The sequence below is a fragment of the Dunckerocampus dactyliophorus genome, chromosome 2, assembly GCF_027744805.1.
Source record: "Dunckerocampus dactyliophorus isolate RoL2022-P2 chromosome 2, RoL_Ddac_1.1, whole genome shotgun sequence".
Taxonomy (NCBI): domain Eukaryota; kingdom Metazoa; phylum Chordata; class Actinopteri; order Syngnathiformes; family Syngnathidae; genus Dunckerocampus; species Dunckerocampus dactyliophorus.
The window spans coordinates 9,336,797-9,351,979 of record NC_072820.1 but is presented as its reverse complement, the minus strand read 5'-3'; the positions used below and the strand labels follow the sequence as shown (position 1 = coordinate 9,351,979).

At 39.9% G+C, this 15,183-nt stretch overlaps 1 protein-coding gene across 1 annotated transcript in view; it reads left to right on the top strand.

The window, feature by feature from the left end:
- The window catches only part of clstn2a (calsyntenin 2a), a 196,024-nt gene that overhangs the window by 157,722 nt on the left and 23,119 nt on the right, over positions 1-15,183 (top strand). Inside the window, exon 9 of the mRNA XM_054755830.1 lies at positions 682-803. Coding sequence (XP_054611805.1) covers positions 682-803 — 122 coding nt within the window. The remainder of the gene's footprint in view (positions 1-681; positions 804-15,183) is intronic.

Below are 15,183 nucleotides of genomic sequence, written 5' to 3'. Positions count from 1 at the left end.
TGACAACAAGTAGTACATACAAGTAGAACTGGAGCCTTGCCCAGCTCACTTCAAGTTGCCAGTCAATCACAGGGCACGTATAGACAAACAACCCACATTCACACCTGTATGGACAATTAAGGGTTTCCACTTGGATTTGGATTGAATGAATAATACATATAGCATATGTTTTGGCCTTGTCCTATCTAAAATCATGGGGTGTGCTGTGAGACAATGACAATATAAAGTTATCTATCCTACTCAATCTGCTGCCACTATCACTTCAAGGCAGATGGAAGAAAATAGATAGCATAACATCTCCGCACTGATTTGAATGTTGTCACGGTGTATGTTTTAAATAAACCCAAACAACATTGAATCCCCTCAGCCTATGTGGAAATGGGATGAGAATCGATATTTTCCAATTCGGTATAGAAATGTTGAAATGTCAGTACATGTGTCACTTCCTATGATAGATTTTTCCAAACATGCTGTATACGAGATGGAAATGTGTTCAATTTGAATATGGCAGGTTGAGTTTACCAATGCACTTACTGTGTGTCATTTCACACAGCTGGAAATGATGACAGAATAGAGTACACACACACACACACACACACACACACACACACACACACACACAAAGCAATGTTCTGTCCAGTGTTTCTATTTCTAACCATATATTTGCTGTTGGCTTTTCAGAAATGAACCGCCACCACTATTCTCTTTACATTCACAACTGCCGCCTGGTTTTCCTGCTCAGAAGAGATTTCAGCCAGCTTGATACTTTCAGACCTGCTGAATTCCACTGGAAGCTGGAGCAGGTGAGGTGTGTGTGTGTGTGTGTGTGTAGGTGTGTGTGTGTGTGTGTGTGTGTGTGTGTGTGAGAGAGAGAGAGCGAGCATAGATTCAGGGTGATTTTGCACAGTGGGTGAAAAGCTATCAATTTTTTGTGTCGTGAAGGGAGAGGTTGTCTATTCTCATTACCGCAGGCCCTCACCTGCCCACATTTCTTCACACTCTCTTCTGCTCATTGGAGGAAAAGGCCTCTACTTTGTTCACTAAATCCGCGGTGTAGCCACAGTGAAAAGACTGTTTTGTCACGGGGAATAACTTTGCCAGGAGCGGTGCACACATTTGGACTGTTATTGTCAGTGCTTTTATGGATTGGGTTGTTGTCGTTCAGGGTTGATGCCCTATAGATTGTTGACATTTCCTATATTTATCTGGCTGTTTTTCCGTCATGTCTCTGTGCCATGCTTCTCATTAATTAGTTTTATTAGTTCTGCCAAGCAAGTAACGTAAGAGTACAGTCGTCCTTCTCTACATCGTGGTTCAAACATTGTTCCTTCATTTTATTGCAGGTTTCAAACATTTACTAATAAATGATTGCTGTTTTGTGCTTGACTCCAGCCCAGCATTAGTCAGAAAATATGCATAATTAGGCAAATTGTACGTCTTGTTTCTTCAAATTAAGCCTTTTTGAGCATAAAAATGGCTAAATGACGTAAAAAAACAAATACAGTATTAGCCATTAAGACCACCAACTTGTGAATGTAATAAACTACATTGGTCACTAGGTGTCAGTAATTGTTCGGTGAGCCCGCACCAGACTTGAACAATCGGCTTTTATTGCAGGTTTCAATTATCTCACAACAGGCACAGTAATAATAATAATAATAATAATAATAACAATAATAACAAATGTGAGTGTGAATGGTTGTTTGTCTATATGTGCCCTGCGATTGGCTGGCAACTGGCAGTCCAGGGTGTACCCCGCCTGTCGCCCGAAGTCAGCTGGGATAGGCTCCAGCATGCCCCCACAACCCTAATGAGGAGAAACAGCATAGAAAATGGATGGATGGATGGATGGATGGATGGATAATAATAACAGGTTACTATTGCATCCATAGCCCACAACAAGCTAAAAGTCAACTCTGAACTCCCCGACACAAACAAAAAATGTTCCCCTGATGTGTCTTCATGTGCTGCTTAAAATTGTAGCCACGTTTCTCTCTTCGTTTCTCTGCACAGTGCATTCAGTTTTTCTTTTCGGATTGATCATACTTAAAGTGTATCCACAAATTAGTGCGTTGTTTCCCACCAAAAGTGCTCCCCAGCGTGGATGCACTGCCACGTTTTATCCATCCATCCATCTTCTATGCCGCTTATCCTCACTAGGGTCGCGGGTATGCTGGAGCCTCTGCTACGTTTTTGTGTTTGACTAAAAGATTACATGCACTACAGGCAGACATGTCATGCATTTTTGTCCAGTCTTGTCTCGTCAACGAAAACTCACTCATGGCTCGTCACGCTTTAGTCATCAAAAAGCCACCTTTAGCTCGTCACCGTCTCGTTTTCTTCATGAAAAAAAGCTCTGTCAATGAAATAATGTCGCTATACGAAAACAACACTGCAATGACGTAATCACCGGTTGACTCTGTAGTTTTTTGCTAACGCAATTACACCACAAGTCACTGCTGTTTTTTGAGTACGGATGCAAAATAACCCACCATTGGCCCAAAGAAAGTTGCAAGTGCCAGCACTTTGATAAAGGAGCGAAACACTACTGAATTCAAGAAATAAGTCATATCAAAGTACGAAGGTGCCGTCCATGCCGCTCTCTCCTCCCCTCCTCCCTCCCGTCCTCTCCAACAAGAGTCTTCAGTAAAGCTAAAAGTGACGTTAAATGTTCAGTTATCCCTTTCAGTTGCCATTTATATGCATTTCAAATTGTTTTCTACTTGTAAAAATATAGTTGTTTTATAAAATTGTTTGTTTTTGTGCAATTCAGTTTTAGATGGACCCTTTGTAATGGATTCATAATGAAAACCAGTGTTAGATGTGTTAAGCTATTTAACTGGTGTTTGTTTTGTTGGGTTATTGCAAACTAGTTTATCAACTTTGAAAGTGAAGGGGTTTGAATAATTTCAAGCGCAATTTATAAGTGGAATGTCTTTTCTCTTTTTGCCATGCTTGTGTCATACAATTAAAAAAATGGTTCAGTGCCATCATCTTATGTCAAGAAGTGGCCTACTAACATACAAACCAACAAATGAGCATAAATATGCCATTTCACAAGTTGGTTTCTGTGATTTTAGTCTATTGGATTACACTCATTTAGCCACACAGTGGCCTAGTGGTTGTTAACATTGTCGTTAACACACAATCAGGAGATCTGCAAGTTGGAATCTCTGTTTGGGCATCTCTGTGTGGAGTTTGCACGTGGGTTTTCTCCGGGTACGCCAGCTTTTTCCCACATTCCAAAAATATGCATGTTGGATTCATTGGAGACTCTAAATTGTCCATGAATGTGAGTGTGAATGGTTGTTTGTGTATACGTGCGCTGCAATTGGCTGGCGACCAGAGAGGCCTAGTGATGAATTGCATCTTTCAAAATCGTAATCAGTGGGGTTTATTGAAAGTAAATATATTATCTCTTCAGTCACTTTTCTTTTGTCTGTTTGTTTACTTTGTGTCAGTGCCTCTCTTCTCATCATCTGTGCTATGTTAGACATAAAAAAAGACGTTTCTGCTTGTCTGAGCTACTAAAAGGCAAATGTCACGATGTGATGCTGAGTGCTGCAGTCATTTTAGGGCTGTAGATCTACACTACAGTAATACCGTAATGAGTTACTTGAAAGACAAAGTGTGGAGTGGCAAGTATTGTTTAAGAAGCTAATTTAGAGAAGTGGATGCTGAGAGGTGCCGAGCACAGCCTCACTCACTGTAAGCCAATGAGTATTCACTGTCTATAAAAGTGGCAATGAAGTGTCTGTGGCGTTAGAATGATTTGGACATTAAGGCCGTATAGTTTAGTGATAATGCCCAGTACTATCCATCCGTCCATTTTCTATGCCGCTTCACCTCATTAGGGTCGCGGGGGTGTGCTGGAGCCTAGTCCCGGCTGACTTGGGGCGACAGGCACGGTACACCCTGGACTGGTCGCCAGCCAATCGCTGAATGCACAGTACTAGTACATGTAAATAAAAAATGTTTAGCAACCTTATTTTGTAACGATAACACATTTTCTCACGATAATGGCATAATCCAACTCAAGAGTTTAGCAGATTATGAAGGATTCATAGGAATGCCAGGAGTGTGTATGTGTTTGGGAGCTTATACAAATGTTATCGAGTGTCTGTGACTGTCCGTGACTTTTAATGTACCGCGCACCATAATAAATCCTGTTCACATTTCCATCAGTTTTCTGTATCCATGAGAATATTTGAATGCATTCTGTGCTATCTCCTGCACCCATGTGTGCTATTTCTGGTAACCCACATGTGCAACCTGTGATGCAAGTCGCTTTCATGCGGGAAATATTTGTTTCGCACTACACTTATAGGGAATGTAACATTTATTTCTCTCAAATGTACTTTGCAAGAAGGCAGCTAATGCACTGGGTTTTTTGTTAGTAAGATTAGTAACCGAGACACACTCTAAAGTTATATTTTCTTTCTCTTTTGTGTCCTATAACATCTCATACTCTCATCCGCATAGATAAATAATACTGATGGTATTCATTTGCTGTCTCAGAGGCAATTTAGGATGGACCGTGGAGGAATCATGCATGTTCATCTTAAATGACTGTGAAGCAATAGACAGACCATTTTCCTCCGTTTTTGTTTGAAGACCAGGCGGATGGGTTGGAAATGTGTGAAATTTAAACTCATGAAAACATTTCAGTCTTTAAATAGGTTTATTTAAACGAGGGCTGTCAAAGTTAACGCGGAAGTTTCCTTTAATGGCACTACTTTTTCTAGACGCGCAATAAATGTGTGAATGTCCTGTTTGACCCTCGGCCCACACCATAGCGTTAGGAAACACAGGGGCATGGCAGCTGATGTGCAGCCAGAAGCGGGAGCAAATATGGAGCACAAATGGGCAAAGAAAAGGGAATTTTGAATGGTAAGTTTAGCTTCAAAGCCCTGGCAGATGGCTCTCTCGACAAGACCAAGACATTTGTGTCGCTGTGATTTGAGTTGTCACGAAGTCCGTCACACCTCCGTTGCCAGGGAGAAGTGAGAGGTTAGCGTACTGCAGGTATTTCTTTAATTGTTGTAAATTATTTTTTAAATAAAAGAATGGACCATATTTCCAAAATTGATATCTATTTACAAAAAAAATTGACGTCATTATTTACAATTTATTTTATTTTTATTTTATTGGGGGGGGTTCATCATTGCATCTGAACCTTTCCCACGACCCGGTGGTTGGAGACCCCTGCCTTACAGCATGCTTGGGGATATCATGTGCTCTTTTACACATTTGAAAATACTGTATGAATGGCATTTTTGGGGTTCTTTATCACATCGTTCTATTTTTAAAATGTATCGAATTGTATCTAGCTGCGTATCGAATCGTTTACCATAAAGAGATTTGCATTGCTACGTATTATAGATAAAAACTTTGATGTGCAATTCATTGTGATTGAGTTTAACTATGGACAATATGATGTGATTCAATATTTTAATCGATTGACAGCCCTAATTTAAACACAAAACTCTTAAGTGTGGTTAGCACATGGCACATTTGGCGACAATTTAACAAATGTAACATGTAAAATTAAAATCCCATTTCATTCAGACACATGTAGGGCAAACTAAACAATGAATGTTTAAGCCTTGGTGGAGGTCTGCGCTCCCTCACTCCTCCTGAATGGCTTTTATTTTTATTCATTTTCAGTGCAAAATTGTTAGTCAAGCACTTCTTTTTGGATCTGAGGAAAAGTGTGTACCCTGAAGCAAAGCAGGTAAGGTCAAAGAGAAGTCAGCACAGTTTACAAACCAATATTTTTGAAGGTGAAATACTGTAGTATCTTGGTGAAAAGGAGCCTTGTGTCTCTTTCAACTATCAGAATGAGCGATCTTTATGTGACAACATAATGTCTGCATTACTCATTTGAAACTAAAAATGTGTTATGAGTTTTACTCAGCATCATCATTCGGCTATCATTGAAATGCTGTTCAGCCCATTCTGCACAATATATACCGTAATGTGCAGAATGTTACAAAAACTTGTAAAGGAAGTCTACTGATTATTGTATGCCTGTTTTACAACTTTGAGGACCTCTGCTGGACTTAGTTTCCCAATGTATTCAGCCCAATGCCATTTTTAGGTTGCCCAACAGGGGGCACTACACATGTTGGGCTCATGTTGACAATAATGTGTGCTACGTTTTGACATTTTTCTTTATTTTGCTGATTTTCCCATTAGTGTATAACACCAGGGATTATATAGCACATACATGTGTTTACTAAACAATATAATGTTCAGTGTTGAAAGGAAAAGCAGATACACAATCGCCTTTTTTTTTGCACACCGGAACCTTGGTTAGCATCATTAATCCGTTCCAGAAGGTCCGACTCAAACTGAAACGTACTCTAACCGAATAAGAAATAATATAAATCCAATTAATTCGTTCCATACATCCAGAAATGTTAACACAAAACGCAATTCTAGTTTTACTTGCAGACAACTATTCAAAATGCATATAAATGCAGTCGACCCTCGCCACCACATAGTTCGAATTTCGCGGTTTCGCTCTATCACAGTTTTTCAAAAAGATATGAAATATTAAGTCATGCTGTTTCATGGTTGAATACCGCCTATTATTGGTTTAAAACACATGCATATTTAAACAAATTTGTACATATTTTTGCATAAATTAATCATTTTCAAGCATAATGAATGGCTAAATGAACGAACATACAAATAATATATATAATATAATAATAATACATAATGTTAGTTCATTTAAGGTCATCAGAAGATGCTGTGATGATGTGATGATATTCTACAATGGTCACTAGATGTCAGTAGTACTTGTATTACTGTAATGTTAGGTGAGACACACAAGCACCAGACTTGATCGCTGGAACAACAGGCTTTTATTGCAGGTTGGAATTATCTCACAACAGGCACAATAATAATAATAACATAATCATAATAATAACAAGAGCTTTAGTGTCACGGCCGTGGCACAATAAAACTCAACTCTGAACCCTCGACGTCACATTTATAGCAACACACACGAGTATGACGCTTATTTATGTCTTAAATGCCTTAAAAGAAACACTGACCTTCTAACACCAATTCACATCAGAAGTTGTCGGTTTATTGTAGGTGGGGGCAGGGTTTTAGGGAAGATCTAATATGGTATTTGATGGAGATGGGGGTCGGGAAGATGAAGACCCAGGCTGTGAGACCCTGACATGGGTTCATCAACTGCCTCGCTGGACCGGGCTTGTCGCTCATCATGTTGATGCATTATTGGACCAAATACATAGGCGTCAGTGACTTTTTATTTGAAATCCATACAGATACAATCAATATTTTGTTCAAATGTAGTGGAGTTCATTGGGAAGCAGGCCAATTGGGATTATTTGGAATTATTGTCTTGGATTGTAAAGCGGTACATTTTTGGTGGAGAATTTCACTGCATTGAGAAGTGTTTCTAACAAGCAAACAATTAAAATGATCATATTGAATGATGTTTTTGCAATGAGTAAGCTACATGGTGATGAGCCCTGATAAATATTAATTAGCAGTACTGTAGAGAGCTCCGGTGCTGGCATGTGTGTTCCACGGACAAGGTCAGTGAGACTTGGGAAGAACGTTAGCGTGGCGAGAGAGACGAAGGGAGGGAGGAGGTGATGATACTGCGTGTCAGAGCTGCCTCTCACTGTCCTCGTTCCTCTTGCACTTAGGAAGGACACTCAATGGCTTCCGCTGCAACTCCATTTAGCTGTATTGATTTTTCAATTCTCACCCTAGAGAGGAGGAGCGGAGAGCCATGAAAGAAAGTTGGCAAAGAGAGAGAGACAGAAAGACAGAAGCCTCCATTTGCCAAGTAGATCGAACACTGTGAAGGAATGTCACATCTGATAGAAACCTTTACACACACACACACACACACACACACACACCTATCTACAACAAACTTATGGTCCCCCTTTCTTTGCTGCACACGGTAACAAATGACTCAGTCAGGCACAAGGCCAAAAACAAATCCAGATACACACTTTAAGCCTGTTAGAGGAATAATGCACATACAAAAGACACCTAAAAAGGAAAACATCTTTTGTCTGTGTTTGGGTCTTTTTATCTGCAAAGTTTGAGTGGAAAGTTTGCCAAGCTTATTCTTGTGTGGCCTTGATGCTTAACTTTTACAAATGAGGGCTGCTTGGACCAAGAAGAGAAGACATTGCAAAAAAAAAAAAAAAAAGAAGAATCCGCACTAGCAGAAGTGTGGAGACATATGTACAGTCTGAGATTTTTTCTTTTTTTTTTTTTTTACAAGTTAAGCCAAGAGAAACGAACACTTATTGGAGCTGGCAGCTGTTTGGAAGCTCAATTAGCACTCTGCGATGGCGATCACATGTTGTGAATCGCAGATAAGCATTCCAATTTTACTCTCTTGAAAGCAGCTGCACGGGCCTCACGTAGTTTATCATTATACGTCTAAGTTCAATTAGCGCTGCTGAAGGTTGGGAGTGGTGGAAAATTAACCCCCGCCCTCGTCTGCAAGGAATCTTCATTTATCTGCTTTATCTACCTAGCTTGCAAGCGCTCGCTGTTCCCTGTGCTGTGCTGATTAGAAGCATCCTGTTGTTTCCAAACAGATGGGATGGATTGTTTTGGTGCTGGAGTTAGGCTATTGAATGTGCACGTACTTGAATTGAAGTCCATTATTTAGTCCCATCTCACGCTTAACAGTCTTACTGATGAAAAAGTTAACTGCAGAATTCTTAAGTGTCATTCGTTGCACAGTTGTTTGGAATGCTAACATGTGCAAGTACAATATTCACTGTAAGTTTAGAAAGAAAAGTCTCTTCACACAACAGAGCTAGAAAAGCATTCTGAGAGTGCAGACCTCCACCAAGCGCCACAGTTCCCCCCCATGTTGTGATTTATACCAGTGGTCCCCAACCCCCGGGCCGCGGCCACGGACCACGGACCCGGGCCGTGGGTCATTTGGTACCAGGCCGCACAGAAAGAAAAAATTATTTCCATTATTTCATTTTTTTTAATGTTTTATTTTGAAAAGTGGCCAGATTCTCTCTGTTACATCCGTCTCACTTGACGCATGTCCATTGTGCGTGTGCTAACTTTATCTCATTTCGCACAGATAGACTACTAATGTATTTTTACCATTTTTCTTTCACCTCATATTTGGTGTCAAATGCTGATACTATATGGGGGAATGCATAAAGGTAAGTTTTGATGACTTATTGTGTGCTAATGTGTACATTTGTCTCAAGTTAATTCATGCTAGCATACTGCCTTGCACCACACACGTCAAACTTCTTCAAACTTCAAAGATTTTTGAGAATACAGGCCGGTCCGTGGGTCAAAAAAGGTTTGGGACCACTGATTTACACCATAAATATCATCTGAGAGGATAGTGCTTTGAGTGTCAAAATGTACATGCATGCTAAAGCGCTAGGTGCTATAGTATCGCAACCTGCCGATATTATCACATGTTTGGATAAATGTCTTACACACACATGTGTGCAGATGCTATTGCACTTGTTAAATGTGCACAGATATATTTGCGTACACACTATTCACAGCATACGCCTACATCGTTGCAGTCGTCGCTCTTCACTTTGCAGTTCGAATTTTGCGGCTTCACTCTATCACGGTTCTTCAAAAATGTATGGATAATGAATCATGTTGTTTTCTGGTTGAATGCAATCTTTTATTTGTGAAAAATTGTGCATATTTCAGCAAATATTACCTGTTTTTGGCCGAAATTGCCTCCTTTAGGCACTTCCTTCGTGCTATGTGTTGTGGAGAGTTGTTGAGCTTGTGTGTGTATTTGTGTGTCCCTGGCAAAGGGCCATTTTATGGCATTGCCCTTCACTTAGAGACCACTCAGTGCATATGTTGTTTATTCTGTAAGTACTACATCAGCTTTCATTCAACATACTTAAGACTCGGTGGCTTATGTCTCCCTCTTGTATTTTATCTCTCCATCCCTCTTGCCTCCTGCCTCTGTACTCCAGGGCCAAAAGTATTTCCAAATGAATTCAAACTTGCAATATATCGTTATACATTAATTAAGTGACACAAGTATAGGAAGATGAGTCATCATTGGGAATGAAAGGCTACTTCAGGGTAATTTTATGTCCGCTCCTCTGTACCTCTATCGTAAATATGTCTGGGAGGATCTTTGCACAAGATCAACGATGCTATCATTGCTGTTTTATTTTGTGCAATAAAACATTGCTATTGCATGGTCACACGTCCTACAAAGGCATACTACGGAAAGGGTTTTATTGTTTTTAGGTTTTATGTGAGGGATAGAGGGAAATAACCTGAAAATGTCTTCATACGAATTAAATCCCTGATCTAACATAGGCCAAACTTAAAGATCTCATAAAATCATATTTTTCTACAATTTCAAATAAGTCCCAGAGGTCCCCTAGTAGTGTATTGAAAGCGTGTCGAGTCTTTATGCTGGAATTTAGACTGTTTAAAAGTGATTTTTGTAATCCCTACTTGGAATACGCTGGTTTGTGTGTCTGTAGCTTTAATGCTAATGAGCTGTGTTTGCCCAGAGTGTGTGGCTCCAAGAAGCACTATTGTGCACTTTATCCACTTACACTCTGCACTTGTTCAACATAATAGATGCCATACGTCACAACAGTGTAACATTAAGGAATGGGACAGGAAGACACATATGTTAGCACTGTAGCTCACATAGCTATGCTAGTGTTTCCAACATGAACGCATTTAAGCAGCAACATCATGCTAGGTTAGCCTGCTGGCTGACGAAAAACAAACTTATAGCTCGTGACTGACTGATAAATGGCAGACTCTCGGGGTTTTTGGGGAATTTTGCCCATCATTCGCAATCCTTATGTGAGGCATGAACACACAACTTTCTCTTTTTGGGCTTTCTAAAGATATAAAAACAGATAAAAAGAAGTAGCTCATTAATGCACGTAATGGGACACACCTATTCCCCCTATAAAGCCCGCTATTAAAACACCTCCACGTTTTATCATTTTATATCCATGTTGTAACAATGTACATTCATAACATGTAATAACGTGTAATACTTACTGTAGTTTGCCGTACTTTGGTCGTTTTAAGCATTCCCGGAACGTCCTTCCTGGGTGCATTGCTTTCACATAGCAACATAGAAACAAACGCTACACCGAGTGTGAACTTTTCCAAAGTCAAAAACAAAAACACAGCAGCAGTGGCGGCAGCTCCAATATGTCACGTTACCTTTTGGTAGTGGCCTGAGGAATTGTGAGCGCGGCGCTGTGAGTGTGTGTGTGTGGTGAAGCTAGTCGCTAGTAGGTGTAGGTGTCAGTACGCCATAGGGTCCGCCACACGGTTCACATGGATATAACCGTTTCGGTTCTGCATGTTTGGTTCGGTCCACTTGCGTGCCGTTATGGTTATATTTTATGCCATTTTTCTCATTAAATTCTTTACTAGAGTGATCTAAGCGGAACTAAAGTCCTGGACGAGTTTCCGCACGGACGCCTCTGAGTGTCATACACTACTGACTGAGGAGGAAGAATGCTGGTAGCTCGCAGGCGTGACAAATGGCATCATGGCAAATGAAAGCGAGAAGCCTGAGCTGGAAGACCCTCCAATCTCACTACGGTCTCCTGTTTGGGAACACTTTGGCTTCCCTGTTAGAATTACGGATGGACAAAGGCAAGTAGATAAATCCAAAGTTGTGTGTCGACATTGTTCCACGGATATTGGGTATGCTGCAGGAAACACATCGAACATGTTAGCACACTTAAAACGGCATCATCCAGCAGTGATGATGATGTTACATCTACAAGAAAGAAAACCAGCTTAGTGCAAACACCGATAACTTCAGCATATAAACAACCTTTAGCAAGCAACTCTGACCGGGCAAAGCAGTAACACATGGTATTGGAATTTTTTTAGCCGCGATATTACGTCCGTATTCAGATGTTGAGAGCGCTGGCTTTAAGTCCAGTCATGGAAAAAATGATTAGACCACGTTCATTTTAATGCCTAATACAACTAAAGTTACCTTTGTTTGGACAAATATAACAATAACAACAAAAATAGCTCAAAAGACTTCCATCGTTTGGTAGTACAATGCTGTCGCTATTCATGTAAGAACTTAAGTGATTTTGGTTATTATCAAGAAAACCATGGAAGTTGCTAGATATCAGCTCTTATATTCAACTCTTATGAGCTATATTTGTTATCATCATTATATTTGTCCGAACAAATGTACCTTTAGTTGTACCAGGCATTAAAATGGATCAATAAACTGAAGAAACAAGGGTGGTCTAATCATTTTTTCCATGACTGTATGTTGTTTTGCACAAGAGATGATCATCAATGAATGTGTATACAAACACTGCATCGAGGCAGAAGGGAGTCTTTGAATTGAGCTTTGTGCTGTAATGTTCTAATACCTTCATAAGAAGATTATCTTTTTTCCTTCTTCTTGTTTGTTTGTCAGTTTTACAGGATTATCCTAAAACCACAAAGTCAGTTCAATGTATTTCATGGTGCCAAACTTACTTACGTTATCCTTTAATTACTGCAACTCCTATGCCCTCTTTTCCACCAAACAGTACAGTTTGGTATGGTAGTCAATGATTTGGCATCTTCACTAAAAATTCTTAAAAAATTCAAAATAACAGATTATCACAGCATATTAGCATCCTTCCTTTAGGGTTGCACTTTCTAAAGAGTGGAGCTGGACACAGAGAATCAGAGCTTCCACACAATGGCATGCAATGAAAGGAACTGTAAAGAAGACATGCTGCACTGCACGTTTTGTCAAACTAAGTGTGTTGTGTATCATTCGTCTTCTTTGTGGAATTCCAGAGATGCCTCGCATTGTGTGACGTCACTATGACGTCACACTATTTAAGTAACTGGAGCACCGATCATCATTCCACCCAAACAACCCACAGTGGACACTGAAACCAGATCACAGACCAAAGTGTGTTCATGTAACACCAATGCAAACCAAGACGCGCTCGCTGAGATTTATTTTTTTAAACGCACTGTTTGAATCTAGGTATTGGAATATACTGTATCTTGGCATGATATAATGTTAATTATGAACCGTCCTGTTGGTGAGTCAGAAGAAAAACAGAGGACATACTGCCGAGCTGCGTGTGCAAAGACATCCAAGACTTGCAGAGACACACAATTTAGCAGTCATTTCCACCGGCACTCAGCCAGACAGCTTTTAAAAGCCAATTAATTCTGCTTGTCTACTCAACTGCACATCCAAACCCTGAGCGTGAGCTGGTGAAACTGAAACACAGCCATCTAAAGTGACATTAGGCCTCTGCATTAGCTTTCTGTACATCATTTGATCAGGGTGCACTTAATACCCAACTTTTCACCTTCAAGTTCAAGCAGGTAGTAAATAGAAAATTCTTACAAATCATTCTTATATTGCTGCCATAGTTAAAGCTATGGTTGAGAAGGACATGAGGAAAAGATCATTTACTTAGCAGACACGTTCACAGAGAAAAAAAAACACACTCTAGGGCGAGGTTTGATTGCTCATGTCCTCTTGGACTTTTAGGACAATTTTGTGTGAAGGACTTTTTCTGTTCTAGTGTGATTGAGTCCCATTACCCATAAATGTGCGGTTGGATGAGTTTAGTGTGGAAGAATTTGAGCGTATTGACCTCAATCCCGTCAAATGCCTTTGGGATGAACTGGAACACAGGTCCAGCATCAGTGAGTAAATGCTCTAATTTTTAAATTAACCACTGGGTTTTAAGGGAAAGTAAACAGTAATCCCTCTTTTTTGGAGGTTAGTTGGTTTCAAGCCCGACCGTGATAAGTGAATTTCCGCAAAATATGATTCCTTTTTTTGTAAATTGAATAATGATTAATAATAATGATTAAAGCCCTCTAAACATGTAATAACACCCATATCACCTTTATACTTGCATTACCCAGTATAGTAGATAGTATAGAAAATAGCATAAATGTAATGTTTGTTGAAATAAATGTTTTCCAGACGTGTGGAGGACTGGAAATGACGTTGAGGTTTCAGAGTTGAGTTTCAGCTTGGCATGAGTTACAGACACAAAAGTAGCCCGTGTTATTAGGATTATTATGTTATTATTGTTGCCCGCTGTGAGATAATTCAAACCTGCAATAAAAGCCTGATGTTCTGGCGATCAAATCTGGCGCTTGTATGTCTCACCGAACATCACAGTAACACTACTTACACCTAGTGACCAGTGTAGAATACTACGTATCACAATTCGAATGTTTCATCCGTATATACGGTATGTATTTTACTTAATTTAGCCATTTTTATGCTTGAAATGCTTAATTTAGGCAAAAAAATATGTGAAATTTGGTTAAATATGCATTCCAACTCAAAGAGTGTCAAAGCACTTTGAGTACCTTGAAGGGAGAAGTACTGTACATTTACCAAGTCCACTATACAGTATATAATGTGTAAAATTCTAATATATTCCAATATCAACCGTTACTGATGCCGATATGTATAGCATCGCATATCTTCTGTCATGGAATTAACACATAGCTGTTGTGAACCTAATGGATACAGCATCAGCAGTTAGCTTCTCCACGTGCTTGTAAACAGCATTGCACCACTTTAAGTAAACATCTGAGAAATACTTGCGATTGGGCACGGCAAAGCGTGGCTTGAGGAACTCCACAAGTTTGCTAAATCCGGCAGCAGTGGATTTTCTGCCAAGGGGTCTCTCGGAGTCTGCCTGCTGCTATTTCCGTTTTTTTTTTTTTACATTCTCGCTGCCCCCCTCACCATTAGTGGTGTTTTGATAACCCACCACGTCCTGCCACCCCGAACACGGTTGAGCAGAGCATCGGCTCAAGTACAGTATGTGCTGCGTGTGGACTGTTATGGTGACTGGACTCACTGCCGCACGCACACCGGGATAAACTCCAAAACTTTGCATAGAAACAAGCCTACAAATGTTGCTCAGATTGAAGTTACAGATGTCCGCCATCTGCTAGTGTAAAAAGTACAACTACATGGCATCATATTAGCAGCAAATTCAGCAATGTTGCTCGTTTGCGACTTTGGTGCTTAAAGGGCTATATTGGTTTTCATTATAGCGAAAAACCCCAATATATTATTACATTTATATTACATTTTAATGCCAATATCAGGGCGATAATATCGGCCCAAATCCCTAGTTATATTCATTCATTAGCAGC